The sequence below is a fragment of the Eptatretus burgeri genome, chromosome 11 (assembly GCF_056783735.1).
Source record: "Eptatretus burgeri isolate ZD-2024b chromosome 11, Ebu_testis_v1, whole genome shotgun sequence".
In the NCBI taxonomy this organism is placed as follows: domain Eukaryota; kingdom Metazoa; phylum Chordata; class Myxini; order Myxiniformes; family Myxinidae; genus Eptatretus; species Eptatretus burgeri.
In genome coordinates, this window is record NC_140971.1 from 66143072 (window position 1) to 66162319 (window position 19248).

A 19248-nucleotide genomic window follows, 5' to 3' on the forward strand; every position below is an offset into this window, starting at 1 on the left:
CACATTGATGATGATGATTGTGATAATGCGTTGCAATTTTTTGGTGATAATTGCTGCAACTTTATGTCGCACTTTTTGTTTTTTTTAAGACACCTCATTTTATCAAATTGCAACTCTTTGTTGAAGTCTATTACATATATACAACAGAAACATCCAATGTACGTGTTTACATTTACATTTATTTACATCGCATTTACAGGTTTATCAGCCAAATCGAGCCAATTATTCTTTGGCAACCCCCATTGGCTCAACTTTCTACAATCTCACCCAAAGAGCTGGGATGACACCCTCAAATTGTGTCACCCATCCAGAAAAAAAAGTTAAAGTTATCTCTGAGAATGCAATTATCTCAACACAAAAAAGCCTCTATCGGTCAACTGTGTCAACTCTTTTTCTTTTTGGAGAATAAACGCTTCCCAAGATACCCAATACTGAATAATCAGAAATCGTTCTCTCTGCCAATGCACCCTGGTAGATTCAGAACAGTGTCTAGAGAACACCCAAACCTGTTTGACTTGCATTAACCATTTCATCGAAAATGTTTCATTAGAGTTCTTGACACAAATCGTTGTGATCTTCAATCTGCCCTCTGAGTTCCCCAAAATTTGAGAGCAGGTGGTAAAGTTAGGGTTATAACTAGAAACGCAGATGGGAGGCAATTATGCTGATTACTTTGAAGACAAATTAAATTACCCTTTGCAACATACTTCCTTAAGCTTGTGGCCCATCTGCTTGTCGTTTCAGCATTCTTTGCTATCCATCTGTCTGTAAGTAACCACCTAGTCATCTTACAATGCATCAGACATGCCACTAATCTTGGCTGAAAGAATTACGAGACGGTGGCGGCATTTGGCTGAAAAAAAGAAATAATCAGCAAGCGATGGTGCCAAAGCACTTTCAAATTGAAACGGTGGGAATATCGCTTTTTTTTTTGGAGGATTCTGACGTTCACCCAGAGTGCAAGATGCATTTATAATCATCCGGCGCCCAATGGTGTGATAATTGCTGCCACCGATCTCGGCTGCACCTTCACACCCAAGATTGCACCATTGTTTGTCGGAATGGTTTTGCCGAAACACTTGAGAGTAGACTCGTTATCGATGTCGGTTTTGGTAATATCACGCACGACCATCAACTCTGCCATTTTCGGTATGGCTTAATGATACTGGAAAGCTAAATTTAAGCCGACTTATTTGCCCATCGTGTCGCAATGTCCTTCATGAAATACAAGTACAAGTTGTTTCGTGAACTTTCGATGCTGCGGAAAAGAAAAAAAAGCGCTCTCTCTAAAAAGATTGTGTCTAAAATTGCAGCTGCCAGTGTTTGTATGGGCATACTTCACCTGAAACCGTACGTATCCCGTGACGATTTGCAAGTTAATCAATGCCTGAAGGGCACATCACATGTGCGACATAAGCCGATGCATTTTTATTTGCATATACTGCAATTAAAAAACAAACCTCATTTTTCAACAAAAGCAAGATTTACAGCAAATGCAATAAAAAAACATTTTTAATCAAAAAATCTGGGGTGCAGGAGAGGGGCATCAAGGCCGAAACAAAAAAAAATTAAAATAAAAAACATGCTACAATTCTACCAACATAGAGTAGCTTACAACATATGGAGGATGTTTTAATGAAAATAAATCTCGAACACAAACAAAATAGTTCAAAAACAAATCCCAAAGCCAGAGTGATCAAGGACTGGCCAAGCTACTACATTTCTGATCTCAACCGAGCTCTACGGTTCCTTTCACGAATCGAAGGACGACTCATTTGCAAAGCATTCCTCCAATAATTCTTGCTCCTCAACTTGGCTGGCTGACAACTGAGTGGACTGACTCTCAGAAGACTGAGCTGGATGAGAAGACTGTGGCATCGTAACAGGAGCGACAACCGGCTTCTGAACTTCTCCGCTATTCTCCCGCTTTGCATGCTGACCACCCGACAGCAACTTCTGGCTCTCTTCAAAGTATTGATTTGGGTGAGATAGACCAAAAGCTCCATCTTCAACCTACAGTGACACAACACCGATGACAAATACTCACTTGAGCAGCCTCACATCAAAATGGCACACGCAGTGCTTTGAGCCAATGAACAAGGGAAGAATGAGAGGTATCAGACCTACCTTGTGGGTGAATTCAAAGTATTTCTGGCAAGCCAGCTGATAGTGCATTCCCTTTACATATTCCATCACCTGACAAATAACACAGCCATTATTATCATCTACATCATTTCCATTGCAATATCATCTTGTATTCATTTTGACCGCAGATGTACGGAAATAAAATCATTCCTGTTACGGGGTGCAAACAGCAATGCCGAATCAGCAGCATTTCAGTACTCGTCTCAAGTTGCCCCGAGGACATTTAAGTCAACCACAAAATGTGAATTGGGCACCACCTGTAGGCCAGAGATGTCACAACAGGCAGAATACCACCCTATGAAATAATAATCTCTCCAGGAAGTTCAATAGCCAGCCAGCAGGGTTGTTAATGGACGGTCACATAGCGACGTGGTAATACTCCCAAAACTAGCTTGGTTTCCAGATGCTCTGAATCCAAATACTCAAAACTGCCGACTTCAGCTGTATTTAAAACCACAACCTTTGTGATTACAATCCCACATCCTTATACCCGCTCATCAAGCAAATGGTGGTACCCGACGTTCATAGGTGCAATTTATTTGATTCAAGGCAATATGGGAAGTAATCGCACTTACAATCTTTGCTTCATCGAACGGTTCCACTTTAAGAGGGTCTTTCTTTTTTTTGCCACCATCGATTCATTTTGTGTTGCATTTTTATCTGATGCACACACATCCTTGTTCTTGTTCTTATTTTTCTTTATAAACTAGTTTTGCTCCTTGGATATTTTAGGATTTTCAAATCAGCAATGGTACAGAAAGGCTCACTATTCACCATTATTATCAATTTGGTTGTCTATCCTTCATTTTAAATGATTGTTTCCTAAACAAACTTCATTTTATGCAAAAAACAATTTTAAACAAGTGGTGCCAGGCACAACAAATCCCGCCCATTTTTTGACGAAGTTATGAGCGAAAAACGATTTTGATCTTTTCGTGACCTTGACCTTTGACCTAATTGGACCCAAAAGTTAATGGGGTCGTCCGAGGTTCATTACCCACCTGTGGATACAATTTGACGGTGTTTGAGCCAGCCGTTTTCCCGTAAAGTTGTATTTTCGAAACCATGTTTTAGTTTTAATGGAAAATTTGTAATTTTGACCGATGACCATGACCCCCAAAACTTCGGACGCTACCGATCCTCACAAATATGCATTTTTCACTATAGGAATGGGTAGGATTATAAGTGACAAATAGAATAAGGTTCACTATAAGCTTAGTTTGAAGTAAATCAGATCATTTTTGACGAAGTTATGAGCGAAAAAACGATTTTGATATTTTCGTGACCTTGACCTTTGATCTAATTGCACCCAAAAGTTAATGTGGTCGTCCAAGGTTCATTGCCCACCTGTGGATTAAATTTAATAGTGTTTGCTAAAGCCGTTTTGCCGTAAAGTTGCTAACAGACAGACAGACAAACAAACAAAGACAAATAAACAGACAAACAAACCGGACGATTACAATATCCCGCTCCCTCCCTCCGGGGGGCGGGATAATAAAACTTTGCGACCATAAAAGCCGTTGGAAGAACCAACATGGCACACCGTCACAGGTACAATTTACAAAACCGTTTCCCGGTGATGGAGCGTTACTACATTCAACACAGAGGATGAAAACAAACACAAGCAACATGGAAAGATACAATAAAGCGAATTGAGGTCCATTCCTCGTGGAGGGGAGTGAAGGGGGGGGGGTGCACAAGAGGCCATTTGCATGCACTGGATGGCCAACATGCTTGGCACTAGGACGAACATTTGAAGCCAGTTTGTGAGGGCCAGTGCACATATTCTGGCCAAGTCAAAGCAGGAATCTTAATTGCCCAGCATCGGAGGCAGTGCAGAGGCAGCAGCCTCCACCTTATCAGACTCGGTTTACAATCAAGTGGCCCTCCAATAATTGGCCCAGCTCCAAATGCAAACGAAACATCTCCCTCAGCAAAACGATCATTACAGCGCCCTGTGACAAAGAGCCTAATCACATTTTCCCTCTCATTACACTCCATCTTCACTGCCAGCAATGCGAGGTGCAAAATGATGCCGGTAGCTCTCTCTTTCTCTGGCTTCCACAAACCCGAGCAAATTTTACGGCCCAAGAAGTTTCTCTCACCCACCCCCCCCCCTCCCCCTGCATCATCCCTTCCCCCTTTCAACAATCTGTGACAAATCTGCAGTGGCTAAAAATCCCTTCGGGTCCAACACTTAGTCTCTAAAAACATTTAGCTTTCCTATTCCTGAGGGCTCACTTAGGAAAGTGGAAATACTCTCAGTGTGGGCATCAGCAAGCTATATTGAGCCGGGGGGCAGGCAAGGTTAATGTGACTTGTTCCGGGCATTCATCAAACGGTGAGTCCTCAAAACTTTTTTGCAGCCCCCCCCCCCCTACCAATGTGCACCCGGGAAGCTCACCTGGTTGATTTCAGAAGAGGAAAGCCGATGCGACTGAAGTCGTTGCCTCAGCAGATCGGCGTCTGTGTGTCGGAACGGGCAGCCTGGGGACAGGTAGAAAGATATTAGACATGCCAAGGTGGTAGATGCGTTTGAGACAATAAAGCATGTCAGAAAATCCTTTTTTTATAGGAGGTATACATATAAAGTGTCCTCCAGTGAAAAAAGAAAATAAAAATCCTGAAATACCCGAATGAAAACAGAACGGTCAACACAAAATTCAAATGGGATCAAGTGTTTATGAAACAAGGAAACAATAAAAGGAGATTTCAACATCAAGAAGGGCTTTCATCTCGTGTCATTTCCAATATGAATCCATGAACGCGATCTGAAGAATCGTGTGCTCGAGCGGCAAATGGAATTGTCTTTTTGAAAGGTTTGGCCTGGATTTTCGCCTCAAATATTTCAAATGACAGATTTCAAAAGTCCTTGTGGTATTCGTACGAAACTGAATTATCCTTCCGTCATAGCCATGAGCGGAAGCAGACATTTACAGGTGTTATTTGCATGGTCGGGAAAATATAAAATGAAATCTAAATCTACGGCAACAACTACTGCTTCTTTAACGGCCCCAATGATCACCACCTATATGTGGGGTTGGCAAGGGAATTATTTTGGCCCAAGTCTTTCACGAACCAACTGGCCAGGCCTGATGTTCGACTGAAGGTGGCAGGAATGTAATTTGATGCACGTGCAGGCAAGAAGTCGCCTACTCTTTGCAAAACACACCGTGGGCTCTTCAATCCTTACTATAATTCACAGACCGGTGTTTGTGTATGTTTGTTTGATTGCTTGTGGGTTTGTTTGTCGGGCAACTACTCCTACAGTTGTGGGCCAATTACATCCAGACTTGCTACAGAGGATCAGCATGACCCCAATTAATGTATAGGGGTGTTTTTATCTTTGCCGGTGATCTTGGGGGCGGGAGGGGGGTGAGGGAGGGGACGCAAATTCTCCATGTAAATGTGTATTGTATAGCACCACCTCTAGATGGGGGAGGGTATTACAAGTGTCCACCATTTACAGTACAGTATTCCTGTCCCCACGTTTTCCAGTGAAGTGTTTGAATTGTAAGCAGTAGATATGTTTTTGCTTTATGCACGTAATCCGGGTTTTTTCTTTTCTTTTCAGGAGCGATTGAGGCAGCTGTCAGTTGCCTATACACCGCCCTAATAAAGGTATGCGTCAGAAGAACGTGTTTCATGTTTGGAACAAGACCGCCCACAGGGCGGGTACTCTGCGAGTCGATAATAATAAATGTCAGTGTGTGTCTCCCCTACAACTCCAAAACCATGAAACCTAGCAGCCCGATACGTACTAATGTAACTCCAGGGGATGAAAATTTGGTGTTTGGGTAAAATTAAACACCCCTTTTGAAGATAATTTATGGTAAAACCAGAAGCAGGCTTACCTTTGCTCAGCCTGCCTTCAGCTCACTCAGCTCAGGGGTCTTAATCGGCCATTTTGTCCGCTCAATTCAAGAATGCTTTGTCTTGGAACAGGTCAGTTTCTGTATGATAAAGCTTCGTACCTACGAATCAATATAAATGTCGCTGATCTTCATATCTATGAATCACTGGATACATCGTAATGCTGTTAAATGCCTGGAGATGCCAGTGTTTGTGCCTTTATTTAATTTCGGCACATGCAATAAGTTCTAGAATCTCTTCACCTGAGCCGAATTTCAAAATTTTAACTGAAGCATTGACCTCAGCAGCAGTTCCGACTGCAAAAAAAAAGACTTAAATTGTCCAATTTGCACATTGTTTGACACTCCTGGTGTCTCCGGGTGGTGTTTAGTATAACTGATCACTAATTGCTTGCTAAGCCTGCCGTTCCTTATCAACCGTTTCATTGGAGTGCTTGCTTGAGTGTTTAAGCCACTTCGCGAGCGCCCTACAGTCGATAGCAGGATTACGCAGGTAGTTTGTGTCATCCGGTTCGCCCTCTGTACCGCATTTTTTCAACTTTTTTATGCAATCTGTTGTAATTATATTAATATACTGTACCTATAAAAAAAAAATTCAAAAAAAATTCCAAAATGGAATCGAACCTTGTGTTTGGAACTCCGCCAAGGAGGAATCTGGGGCACATACAGGGAGAATGCATGGAAGGAACGCGTGAACCCACAGGAGAGCACATCTGTGCAGCGGGAGGCAGCAGTGTGTCCCGATCAGGAGATGCAGTTGGCAGTTGCTGCAAGCATGAAGAGGTATGCAGACAGTACATACTGACGTGGTACAAATGGGTAGATTTGGATTAGGAAAGGGATTCTCCGCAGGGGTGTGTGCGGGCCTGCACACTTGGTTACGTGTGTGCGGCGCGTGGGTTTTGCGGGCATGCGGACCGAACTCACACCCAGGACTCTGGTGCAGGTTACATGGCCGTCTCGTGAACGATGTGCTTCGACACGCGGGGAATGGACATGCTGCGGCACCAACGCCACACGTGATGTGCAGTGTGGGTGTGGGGTAAGTGGAGTGTGCAGGAAAAAATGAGTATAATCGCCGGTGCACATGCACGGTTAGCATGGGCTGTGAGGAGGTTGAAGGAACGTGTATGTGGGACTGTTAAGGACTGACAGGTTTAGTTGAAATTTGAAATGGCTTCCCCAACAGCGTAGAATGTAAGAATCCAATTCAGAGTGAGCTGACCAGAGAAGTGCAGAAGCTGCTGCAGGCAGGCCTTTGCCAGATAGATGGCACAGTTTTAAATGTTCCTGCCCAGTTTTATATAGAACCCAGTGGTTAAAAACAAAATATTGCTGTTTCGGAGCATGTTATCACCCTCCCTCCCATACGCCGCCATCCCTCCAAATCCCCTCACGCCACCTTCCCTCCCCATCCACCTCACGCCACCTCCCCTCCGCCCCCCCCTCACGCCGCCTCCCTTCTGCCCCCCCCCTCACGCCGCCTTCCGCCCTCCTCCCCTCAGGCCGCCTTCCCTCCGCCTCCCCCTCACGCCGCCTTCCCTCCGCCTCACGCCGCCTCCCCTCACGCCGCCTTCCCTCCGCCTCACGCCGCCTTCCCTCCGCCACCCCATCACGCTGCCTCCCCATCACGCCCCCCTCTAGAGCTTGTTGCATTAAGTTGTAAAACGTGAGCGGGAAATTAAATAAAGATACAAACACTGGCACGGCTTTTCGACGATTGCAGGAAAACATGAAAAAAGCAGTTCCTTCCCTCCCCTCACGCTTACCTCCTACCAAAGTCCCTCCCCCTCCAACACTTATGGACGTCTCTGTGTGGTGTTTAGAATGACCCATTTGAACGTGTGGTTTCAATGTACCCAATTTTAATCAATCCTGTACAAATGCTTGCAGACGGGACCATCGGCATCCTTTCTCAAGTCCCGCGACCTCCCATCCCTTTCCCCCTTAAGTCCCCTGCCAAACGCTGAATGGTGAAGAATCACTGAAGAATTCTTGTATCCGCATCCAGATCTTCACCAAAACCAAAACAATTCGTCCATGTCACACTCCTAACCTGTCCACCAAATTTCGTCCCAATCCGTCCATAACTTTGAGATATCCAGCTCACAGACAGACAGACAGACAGACAGAGGTGAAAACATAACCTCCGTCCACCTTCGGTAGCGGAGGCAGCAACCACTCCTCCGGCTTAACGACCACCCGATGTGTGGGTCACACATTGGTGAATTGCCCTGCATGCGAAACATCAGGATGACAGTTTATAGCTGGTTTGAGATTTGAACGTAGGCTAAACAGCTCAGGGGCGAGTGTGCATAATAGCTCAAATTTATCCCGCCAGGCAAATTAAATATCTATATATTAATACTGAAGGACCAATTTTGTGCTCCTCCTAGCGGTCGCGTCACGTTTTTCTCGGTACTGTGACCTGGACTGAAAGAAACTTCGAACCTGTAAGAGTGCATCGCACATAGTGGCAACAGTCAAACTTCAACTCTGAAGCAGAACAAACACTTTTCGTTTTACATTCGTTTACATGGCGACGTGTGACGTCACCGCTGAGAGGCGCAAGGACGTCATGACATCATCGGTCATTCGGTGACATCATTACGTCTGTCGTCGACAGACCGTCACCGCTGAGAGGTGTAATTCCACTCCTCGAAAATAGCGTCTGCAATGTAAAACCCTCTTCTGCACATGCTGATTACCTCAGAATGTGAATTTGACACAAAAAAAAGGTAGCAAGAAACATTGTATCTTCTATATTAATACTGAAGGACCAATTTTGTGCTCCTCCGAGCGGTCGTGTCACGTTTTTCTCGGTACTGTGACCTGAGAAGTTTTGACACGGTGCTTGTACGTCAAAGTGGACGCATGCACAAATCGGGGGACTTCTTCATAAATAGTGTACACCAAAAATGTCGTGTACAAGGATGTTTTGTAGGCCTCATTAGGTATGGCCATGGAGTACATCGACTGGGATCCGGCTCTTACAAGAGACGCCGCTGGTTGTCATATTGGGCTCATGGAACGGAATCCCTCTGTGACGGGGTTTCGGCGAGTTATAAATATTAATCAATAACTACATGGTGGCTGAGCAGCAATTGTGAGCATCTGAAATCGCATATGAAGAGATTCTTGTGCGTGGGGAGGGGGAAAAGAAATGTTGCGCTTTTATGGACGGGATGTTTGAAGGTATTGTAATCAACAGAACAAAAGGAGCAAGACATTATTGATATTTTCGAAGATGAAGACAATGTGATGGCTCGCAATTAAAATTAAAAAAAAAAAAAATGCGGTTTTGAATGGTCACGTTCCCGCCAAAAGGGAACAAAGTGCAAAAAGGTCAACATCCAAAGGAGAGGGAGTCACTGCACCCCTGAGATGGGCATGTAGATTGGTAGTAATAGTAGTAGTAGTAGTAGTAGTAGTAGTCGTGGGAAGGTCTTTACAGGAAGCCGAGGATGAAAGTTGTGGAATGTGGCAGCTCAACTGATGAGTTGTGTCAGAGTAGAGAGTAATTCAATCCATCCGTTCGCTCGCACATCTAAGCGTCGAAGTATAATGGCCACACTAAACAGCTCATTCACCAAAAAAAAAAAAAATAATCACCAAACAATATTGTTCGTACTTGACGAATTCACTCGAGACCTTCTCAATCGGAATTGTAAATGTGTTAAATCATATTGTGGGCCAGCCGGGGAAAGCTCATGGCTTTTGACCCCATCACTTACGGACTAAATTAGGTTTCCAGAAAAAAAAAATAAACCTAGAATGGTGAAACAAGAAACGTGCAGCTATCACATCCATCTGGCACTCTAACTCACTGGGGAGGAATGTTGGGCCCCCACCAAATGTCATGTTCCCCCACCAAACAAATCGTCTTCCGCCACGCGGCGGGGGATAACAAGAAATAAACACGAATAAGTAATGTCAAGACCAGCATCAATCGACACCCTTTTAGTCGACTTGAACTTTCACGGGAATCCCTCCTTATCGTGGGTATCAATCTGCAAAGCATTTTTCAGTAATAACTACCGTTCGAGACATTGTGGACACAACAACAACAAAAAAAATCAGATTAAAAAAAAAACAAGAAAATCCAAACATCAAAACAGCCAAGCATTATCAACATCCCATCGAACAAAACAAGCCCATCGTAAAAAAAAAGTAAATAAATAAATAAATAAATAAAAATCGCTGATTCATAGAAATGCTTGAGCAGCTCATGTATTGGGGTTGTCCTCCTATTATTTTTGTTAATGCTGGAGCTATTGGGGCAGGAACACGAAAGATGGTCATTACGCGTACCAGATCAAAAATGCTTTGGGGCCTTGCGTCGAGATATTGGCCTTTGACGAACATGTTGGTAAATCCAATGCCAGCAGACGCATCCTTGTGGAGAGGTGGTGCTTAGCAACAGAAGATCATCTGACACGCAGCCATGATGCACCCCTGTCAATAAACTTGACATTACTCCCTTTCTTTGATGCGATACACCTCGTTTGACAATCATCAAATGTGAACTGGATGCTATTGGATGTCTGCACGAGTTTGTTTTGGAAATGATTTCTGATGGACACCTTTCATTACCATTCCACAAACCAAGGTTTGAAATTCATGGTGCTGTGCATCCAGTACAGACAGTCCTTCAACCATAAAGATTTGATGCATGTCACTCCAGCGTGTAACCTTGACTGCAACCTAAAAGTGTAACAAGGTATTTCGAAGATGTTTCGCGACGTATCCCTTTTGGAGGAATTGACCGAGCAGTCGCGTTCATGAGATACACCGGAATGGGAAATGGAATTATATTTTACCGTATTAATATTGATCTAAAGGGTAATGCATGCTACTGCCTTCTGTACGTTTCCTCTCACAATCAAACTGCAATTCTGACTTGCGTAGAGTCCACAATCTCCATTGGGGAAGCGGCGAAATGAGTCGGGTTGAATTGTACGGATAAAAACGCAGGATTTGAGGGATGCAAGGAAAGGATTCCACAATCAGGGAGAGAAAACAAGGACTGAGGAGTGGAAAGTTTTGATCTAATATGGCACCGAGTATCAACAAAGAATGGGTCACTGGATGAAAAGGTACAACATCATGGAGACGGGAATGTGAGGAGGACCAACAGCAAGGGGGTGGGGGGGATGGAGAGGGGGAGGTGACATCAAAGACGAAATGGTATTTTAACCTACCGGCAATGAAATGCAGTCAGGCTCAAAAAATCTGAGTACCCGCCAATTCAATTTATAGATCAAGTTCAAAAAAAAAGAGCATTTCCACATCAATGGACATGATAGGGAGGGAGTAGGTTCCTGTCTCAGTCTGAATAAAATGTTTGTTGATTGTTGTACATCATTTGAAAGGTTATTCAATGGTAGTATAGATCAAATTTGCCTTTCTGACGGATATTCATCCGAACAGTCGTGCAATCACAATGACAAACTAGAGGGGGAGCACTCGGTAGAGTGCAAAACCTCTACCGCCAATACTGCTAGGTCACTCAAGTGAACCTGATATCCTATTCATTCAATTTGACGTCAACAGTGCTCACAGAGTTATATTTGCAACTTTCCCTTTTACTTTTAACGTTTACATCCTCAATTCATTCGTCATAACTAGATTCCTTGAGACAGAAATTGATTTTACGTGGGTATATCCACCTGAAGTTCCAAAATCAGCCGCAATTATAATTTTGGAATGTTTTTTGTTGGAAATCACTGATAACATGTAGAAATGCAAAAAAAAAATAATAATAAATCGAAATTTTGTTCAGAAAAAAGTTGCAAAAATTTTTTTTCTCCAACAATTTTTTTTTGGGGGGGGAGGTGGAAATCACTTAAAACATGTAGAAATGCAAAAAAAAAAATTCAAATATTTTTTCAAAATGGCCACCATAGCGGGCATATTGAATTTTGGACCAAGTCCAAAATCTAATGGCATGATCCTTGGAGCAAACCTAATCCCCCCCACCAAGTTTCGTCGAAATCCGTCGAGGAGTTTTTCCGTAATACTGTTCACAAACAAACAAACAAACAAACAAACAGAAAGGGGTGAAAACAGAAACCTCCGATCTTCGATGGCGGAGGTTAACAATCACAGCAAACACTTCATCGAATTTCGAAATCAAATGAACAGGACTTGATCTGACTATTCACATATGAATTTAAGTATTGTTTAATAGTCTGTATCTTTAGAGGGATCACTTGGTAAAACTTTGAGACCAAACTTGATAGCTTCTGACGATTTTTCAGTACGCACAGCCAAGGTATAAAGAATCCATCATCACACAGTTTATCCACATCAGGGCTCCTCACAACACAAAATGACTTTGCAGTCCACAGACTATGGAGGTTCAGAGTCCACCTACCACACTCTAACCTTGCAAAAGTAATATTTACTAGCTGAAACCCCGTCACAGACGGATTCCGTTCATTTAACCACCCTCACCAGCTCACACACACTCGAGGGACATGGACTGGACAGGGTGTGCTTGCCCCTGCCAACTCATCCCCTGCCCCTGCCCCCATTCAATTTGCTTACCCTTGCCCAAAAATGTAATTACCCCGGCCCCGCCTCTTCACACCACGCCCCCCGTCTCTTGATTCCCCACCCCACTTGCCCCCGGGCCCCCACCCCCCTGTCCACCCCCTCACACTCAACTCCGCCTAATTCAACCCAGCCCCCGCCCCATTTTCCCCCTGTCTCCCGCTTTCAATTTTCTTACCTCCGCCCAAATATTTACTTACCTTGCCCCCCGCCTCTTCACTCCCTGCCCCCGTCTCTTCATTCCCCGCCCCCGCCTCCACTCCTCGCCCCCATCTCAACGAAAAGTGTTTATTCTGCTTCAGAGTTGAAGGTTGACTATTGCCACGATGTGCGATGCACTCTTACAGGTACGAAGTTTATTTCAGTTCAGGTCACAGTACCGAGAAAAACGTGACGCGATCGCAAAGAGGAGCACAAAATTGGTCCTTCAGTTTTAATATATAGATTGTTCATTTGGAAGTCCCTGGATGAGAAAAATTATGTTCACTTATAACTTCTATATATAGTAAGACCCCGACATTTGTAGTGTCGTCCTGGAATGCCACGAATGTCGGGGCATAGGTTTTTTATTTTTTTATTTTTTGGGGTTTTTGTTTTTTTTTTTAAAACATTTCCAGGACTGGTATCCCATATCCAACACCACTGATATTAATTCAGCCTGGGAATTCTTCCGTAGAAACCTGCTCTCTCTCATGCACAGATGAATCCCACCTCATCTTCATTTATCTTACCAAGTCATTTATCAACAAGTGTGTGTCTACCCTCAGGAGAGCCAGAAAACAACAGCTGTCCAATCTCAAGAATGAGCTTTCAAACTTGTCTCCCTCCTCTAAAACCTGGTGGCACCTTGTCAAGTTCATCTGTGGTGTATGCTTCTCTTCCCCCACTTCAAATGGCACCACAGGGAGGATACAGAGTTGGCATCTGGCTTTGGAGGCCAACTTTGAAATGTGGCTTCCCCAAAAGAAATTATGGCTGAGAATGAGACCAAGAGTTTGAGCGACTGAAGCACTTTGAGAGGGTTGGTGAGAAAGTATGTGGGAAGATTTGTGATGTCGTCCTTTCAGAGAGAGAGAGAGAGAGAGAATGGGATTTCTCAGGATTGAAAGACATTCCAAGTGTTTGACAAGTTTGGATTTTGTCAAAGTCTAAGGAGAAGGAAGAGGCTGCCTGTCGGAAGGATGAGAGATGTCACAGCAGAGTGTGCAGTCCTCAGCAAGGGGATAAAAAGGATTTTCCAGAGATTCGGAGAGATCATTGATGAAGATTAGTAATAAGATGGGGCCGAGAATACTGACGTGGGGTACTCCAGCATTGACAGGGAGACGAGATGAGAGGGTTCCGTTGAGAGCCACATGTTGGTCACAAGAGTGGAGGAAGTCAGGAATACAAAAGTGGAGTTGGCCTTTGATTCCATAGGCAGACAGTTTGGAAAGCAGGGAAGGATGCCAGACTGTATCAAAAGCTCGAGATATATCGAAAGAGATGGCCCTGATATTGAAGAAAGGTCAGGTCAGGTATGGGAGCATGCACCAGAGCAACATGGCACTGCGTCCACTTTCTGCCAGTACTCCAGGGGCCTCCATCTGGCCACCCCCCAGGCAGATGCCTGGCCCATCCCCATCTCATTGAGATGATGGTCAACCTGCTGCAACTATGAGGCATGTGGTCAGCCCATTGGCCTCCTCCACTCATGAGGATCCCTCGCAGAGAAAATCTGGTGAGCAGGATCAGCATCAGAAAAACGAGCCACATGTCCATACAGCCACAACTGACGCTCACAGACTATGCAGGTCACAAATCTCATTTGAGTCTCTCTCAGCAACTGCTCATTGGACACAAAGTCCGACCAGTGATAGCCAATGATTCTCCGAAGAGACCTGGAACCAAAGGAGTCCATGTCAGCACCCTCCACCCCCCCCCCCAAACCTTGTCTGCTTCCCCCTCGTCCAAAGCAGTCTCTGCTTCCCCTTTGTCACACCCCCTCTCAGCTTAACTAACCCCACACCCCTCCACCTATTGATTTCCCTTGCCTGCCACCGCTCCAGGCTTCTCCCCCTCCCCATACCCTCTGGGCTTCCCCCTGGTCCACACCCTTTCCACATTCCTACACCCTATCAGCGGTTCCACCTCCCTTGTCTCTAAATGTGTGGACCTCAAACATCCGAGGCCTCCGCTCCAACCTGATAGATCTCTCAATCCAGGCCGTTGCCGATTAACCGGACATAATCTGCTGAACAGAATCCTTCCTCCAACAGAAAGTGCCTGACTCCTTCGTGGCACTCTTTGGCTAGTGTCTCCTCCGGTTTGATCGACCTGAACCTCGTCTCGACAGTGTAGTGGCACTTCACATCAAGATCTCCATTCTCACTCTCCATGTACTGCTCTTCCACCTCCAAAACCCCAGGAGTACCTCTGGCTGTGACTTTCTCAGCTCCCACGTTTATCTGTGTCTGTGTACTTTCTTCTGTTCAACAGTAATGACTTTCTACATCTCTCTCGCTCTGACGACAGAGACCAACGTTTAACCACTCATCCCAACTCTCTCTTCCTCATTTGTGGTGATTTTCATTCTCACCATGCAAATTGGCTGGGTGTTGGTACCTCTCTCACCAGCCATGGCACTTCAGCAAAGGATTTCTGTGACTCCATGGAACTGAATCAATCTGTAAATTTTCCCACCTGGATTTCTCCCAATCACCAATCCCCCCTTTGGATTGGGTGATGACCAACTTCCCCACCAATGTCTCTAGCTCTCACTCTGCTTGCGGAGGTCAACATCTCTCTGGCTATTCTCAGAGAACCACCTCAGTCCCAGCGAGTCTGGCAGTTCACTCCAGGACTGCAAGCAGACGTCTCATTTCAGGACTGGTCTCCTATATCTGCCATCCCTGATATAAACTCGGCCTGGGAATTCTTCCAGACACCTGCTCTCCATTAAGCACAGGTTAATCCCATCTAAACTTCAGTTATCATACCCAGCTTCCCACCCACAACTTGCATTCTCACCCTGAAAGGCAAATCCAACCGAAGGCAAGCTCAGATCATTCCAAAAAGCCCACAATAAGTGTGTGTCCACTCTGGGAACGCCAGAAAACACCTGTCCAACCTCAAGATTGAACTTTCAAACTCGTATTCCTCCTCGCAAATCTGGTAGCACCTTGTCAAGTCTGTCTCTGGCGTATGCTTCCCTTCCCGAGAAGCAAGTCAAAACATAGAATTTGACCTGCTTCCACATTCACACTTTATGTATTTGCCGTTTTCAATTTTTATTTCATTTCTTTAAATTTTTTTGCACTTCAGGACTGGTGTCCTATATCCACCACCGCTGATATGAATTCAACCTGGGAATTCTTCCACAGAAACCTGCTCTTTCATTCTCTCTCTTATGTGTAGATTCATCCCACCTCGTCTTCAATTATCCTACCATCCTCCCACTCTTGGGTCTCTGAATCCTGTGGTGAGGCTGTTGCTGTAAAACAACTTGCATTCTCCTCCAGGAAGACAAATCCGACCATCTGCAACCGGCATCTTAAACACCCCCAAAACATTTTGCTTCTGTATCAATCTTGTGACCACCCCCATTCTCCCCTACCCCTCATTCCTTTTGTTTGACCGACTCCATCTATTTTATCCGTCGGCCCTGCTGTTCGCATTTCCCCCCTTCTCTTTCTGCTATTCTGTTTGTTATGTTGTGGCCCGATTACCTCCACCACCGAAGGTGAAGGTGGTTATGTTTTCACCCCCTTCTGTCTGTTTGTTTGTGTACAGGATATCTCAATAAGTTATGGATGGATATCGATGAAATTTGGTGGAGACGTTGGGTGAGTGACAAGGATGAAGCGATTAGATTTTGGTGGAGATCCGGATCCAGATCCAGATCCAGCTCCTAGAATTTAAGTGATTCTTCACCATTGAGAGATAGAGACCTTGGTAGCCATCAGAAACCAGGAGTCCAGAGGGTTCAAAGTCTGGGCTATGGGCTGTCCAGTCATGAGCAGTACCCAGAGCAATGAGGCGGTTTCTGAAGAGCTGCCACAGGAAAGTGATGGTGTAACCATCTGTATACGGGGGTGCACCATCCTACATAAGCCAGATCATGCTGAGCTTTATTTGGGGTGACCTTTTGGGCTAGATCATAATGGAACTTTTGGAGCACGGCCTGGTCGCGCTCACCATTGATCGTCACTGTCCTGCTGTTGTCATTCTCAAACCAGTAAGGCCCTAGCGTTGCAGACGCATGTTACCTTAGGCCCTTTCAGGTACCTCTCAGTGATCTCCTCAGGTGGTTCTACACTCCAGGAAATGTTGTGGCTGTTGATGGCACCGTTAAAGTGGAAATGGGCTTCATCACTAAAATAGATCAAGATGATCCAGTTTGGGTACCGCTCCATCCTGTCACTGAACCAATTGCACATATCAACTCTCCTCCTCATGTCATCTTGACTCAGTTTATGCCTAATATAAATGATGTATGGAAAAAGCTTCAGTTCCTTTGTGAGTATACACCAGACTGATGTTGGTTTGATGCGGAGCTCCCGGAAGTACCAGCGATGGGACTTCTTGGGACTGTCCACTGAAGAATACCGCACGGCGTCATTGTCAGCTTGACTCTTGGTTACTGATGCTGGCCTGCCACTGTTGCCCTTGCTCCGGTTGTGCACTGCACCCTTGTGCTCAAATTGTTTCACAATACGTTGAATGGCACAATTTGTGGGTCCATCACGTGTTCTGAGGTCGCATTCCCAGCAGAACCTCCAGCAGGTGTCTACATATGATTTAGTCATACCACAGAGTCACCACTTTTGTCTTCTGCTTCACTGTCAGTGGGATAGTAGAGTTAGAGCTAGAAATCCCAGGGAACAAATACCACGATAACACCACCAAACCCTGAAAATGAAAACGGTAGAGGTCAAAAAACAAAGAAATGGCAGGAAGTCAAAGTTGTATCAATCTTTTTGAAACACGCTGAATATGCCCGAGATATGTCCAGAGAGATGGCCCTGACATCATGGCTGAGATTTACAGCTTCCATCCATTGTTGGGAGAGTTGAAGTAGCATGTCCAGAGTCGAATAACTGAGAATGGCCAAAACAGAACTGATGATCTGAGATCAGACCATTGGAGAAAAGGAAGGATTTGATGTCAACTGAAATGAAAGATCCCATGACCTTGCTGATAATGGAATCAGGCTAATTGGACTGCTGTAAATAGGACCCGTTTTTGCACCATGTTTCTGTATTGCGGTGATGTTGGCCAACTTACAGGCAGACGGAAACGGATCCAGAGAGAATGATCGAGTAAAGAGAGCAGAAAGAGGATGAGCAAGAGCAAGCGCAGCAGAGTAGGTTTTCAGGACATGTGTACTGATGCTGTCCAAGCCTGTCGCAGAATCGGAGTTGAGGTTTGCCAGAAACCTCCCCACCTTCTCAGGTGAGAAAGGCACAGTATCCAGGAGCAGTTGGATATGAGAGGGTAGGGTAGATGTAGAGTTGGAATGTAACTTATTGCAGGAGTAAAGTTTACCTCCGGCCATTACGAATTACATCGTATAAAAACCTGTTGTATTCGTCGTATAGTTATAAAATCTTTACTAAAAGGTGAACCCAAATGCTCAGACCACCTCAATGCTTATGTATGCCTCGATACCTGACAAAATAGATATGACGTGTCTTTTTACCTCCGCCACTGAAGGTGAAGGAGGTTATGTTTTCACCCCTTTCTGTCTGTTTGTTTGTTTGTTTGTGTACAGGATATCTCTAAAAGTTGTGGACGGATTCGGATGGATTCGGATGAAACTTGGTGGACAGGTTGGGTGTGTGGCAAGGACGAATTAATTCGATTTTGGTGAAGATCCGAATACGGATCTGAATACGAGGATTATTTAATTTTTAAAGTGATTCTTCACCGTTGAGAGATAGGGCTAAAAACGATATATAGCACGATATTTCAAAAATGTACTGGGCCGGATATGCTCTCGTGGATCAGGCATTATGTGATGGAGGTATGCTCTCTACCGAGTGCCCTTCTAGTTCCGATTTATAAAGCAAGTGATTTTGTGATTAAAAGTCGAAATCTTCTTCTTCACGGTTAGCTGTGAAGTCACACCCGGGAGTTGACTGCCATATTCGGCCGGGCTACGGGGTACATTGCGACACAATTTAACTCAAACGGCGAATAATTTTCGATTTCTCACAAATATACCGAGTCAATGCTTCCTTTGTGGTTGTCGTAATACAAACCGAGATGGTTTCATGCTGCAGTCACCAATGGCCGAAAGACAATGGCCAATCTGGGTCAAGCAGATTGCCAGAAATTGGACTCGGTTTGTCCAAAATACCCGAGTGTGGATCGGGCCGACAAAATGTTCACATTTGTGCTCGGAACATTTTACAGAGCAGTTATGAAACAACAGAGATGGCTATATCTTGGAGTCATCTGCCACGATTAAGAAATTGAGAGCGGATGCTATCCCCATGATTAAGCGGAAGAAACAGCAGTCGCTCGAAACTGTAAAGGCTTAACGGTAAAGGTGGCTGGCTTAAGATCTCAAGGTCTTGAGTTCAAGCCCCCTGTCCTATCGTTGAATTAACACCATGTGGGACGACTCAGCTGGTCATCCTTCCGAGGTCAGCAAAATGAGTGTCAGCTTACTGGTAACAGGGGAAAATACATC

At 44.8% G+C, this 19248-nt stretch overlaps 1 protein-coding gene across 2 annotated transcripts in view; it reads right to left on the minus strand.

Annotated features, from left to right (window-relative positions):
- Positions 1–1413: 1413 nt before the first annotated feature.
- PRIM2 (DNA primase subunit 2) overlaps positions 1414–19248 on the minus strand; it is a 59017-nt gene continuing 41182 nt past the window's right edge. For both annotated transcript variants that reach the window (XM_085846724.1, XM_085846725.1), the window contains 3 exons: positions 4550–4632; positions 2128–2196; positions 1414–2013 (listed from right to left, as the gene is read on the minus strand). In XM_085846724.1, the coding sequence (XP_085702850.1) occupies positions 1753–2013; positions 2128–2196; positions 4550–4632 (413 nt within the window). In that variant the 3' untranslated portion in view covers positions 1414–1752. The remainder of the gene's footprint in view (positions 2014–2127; positions 2197–4549; positions 4633–19248) is intronic.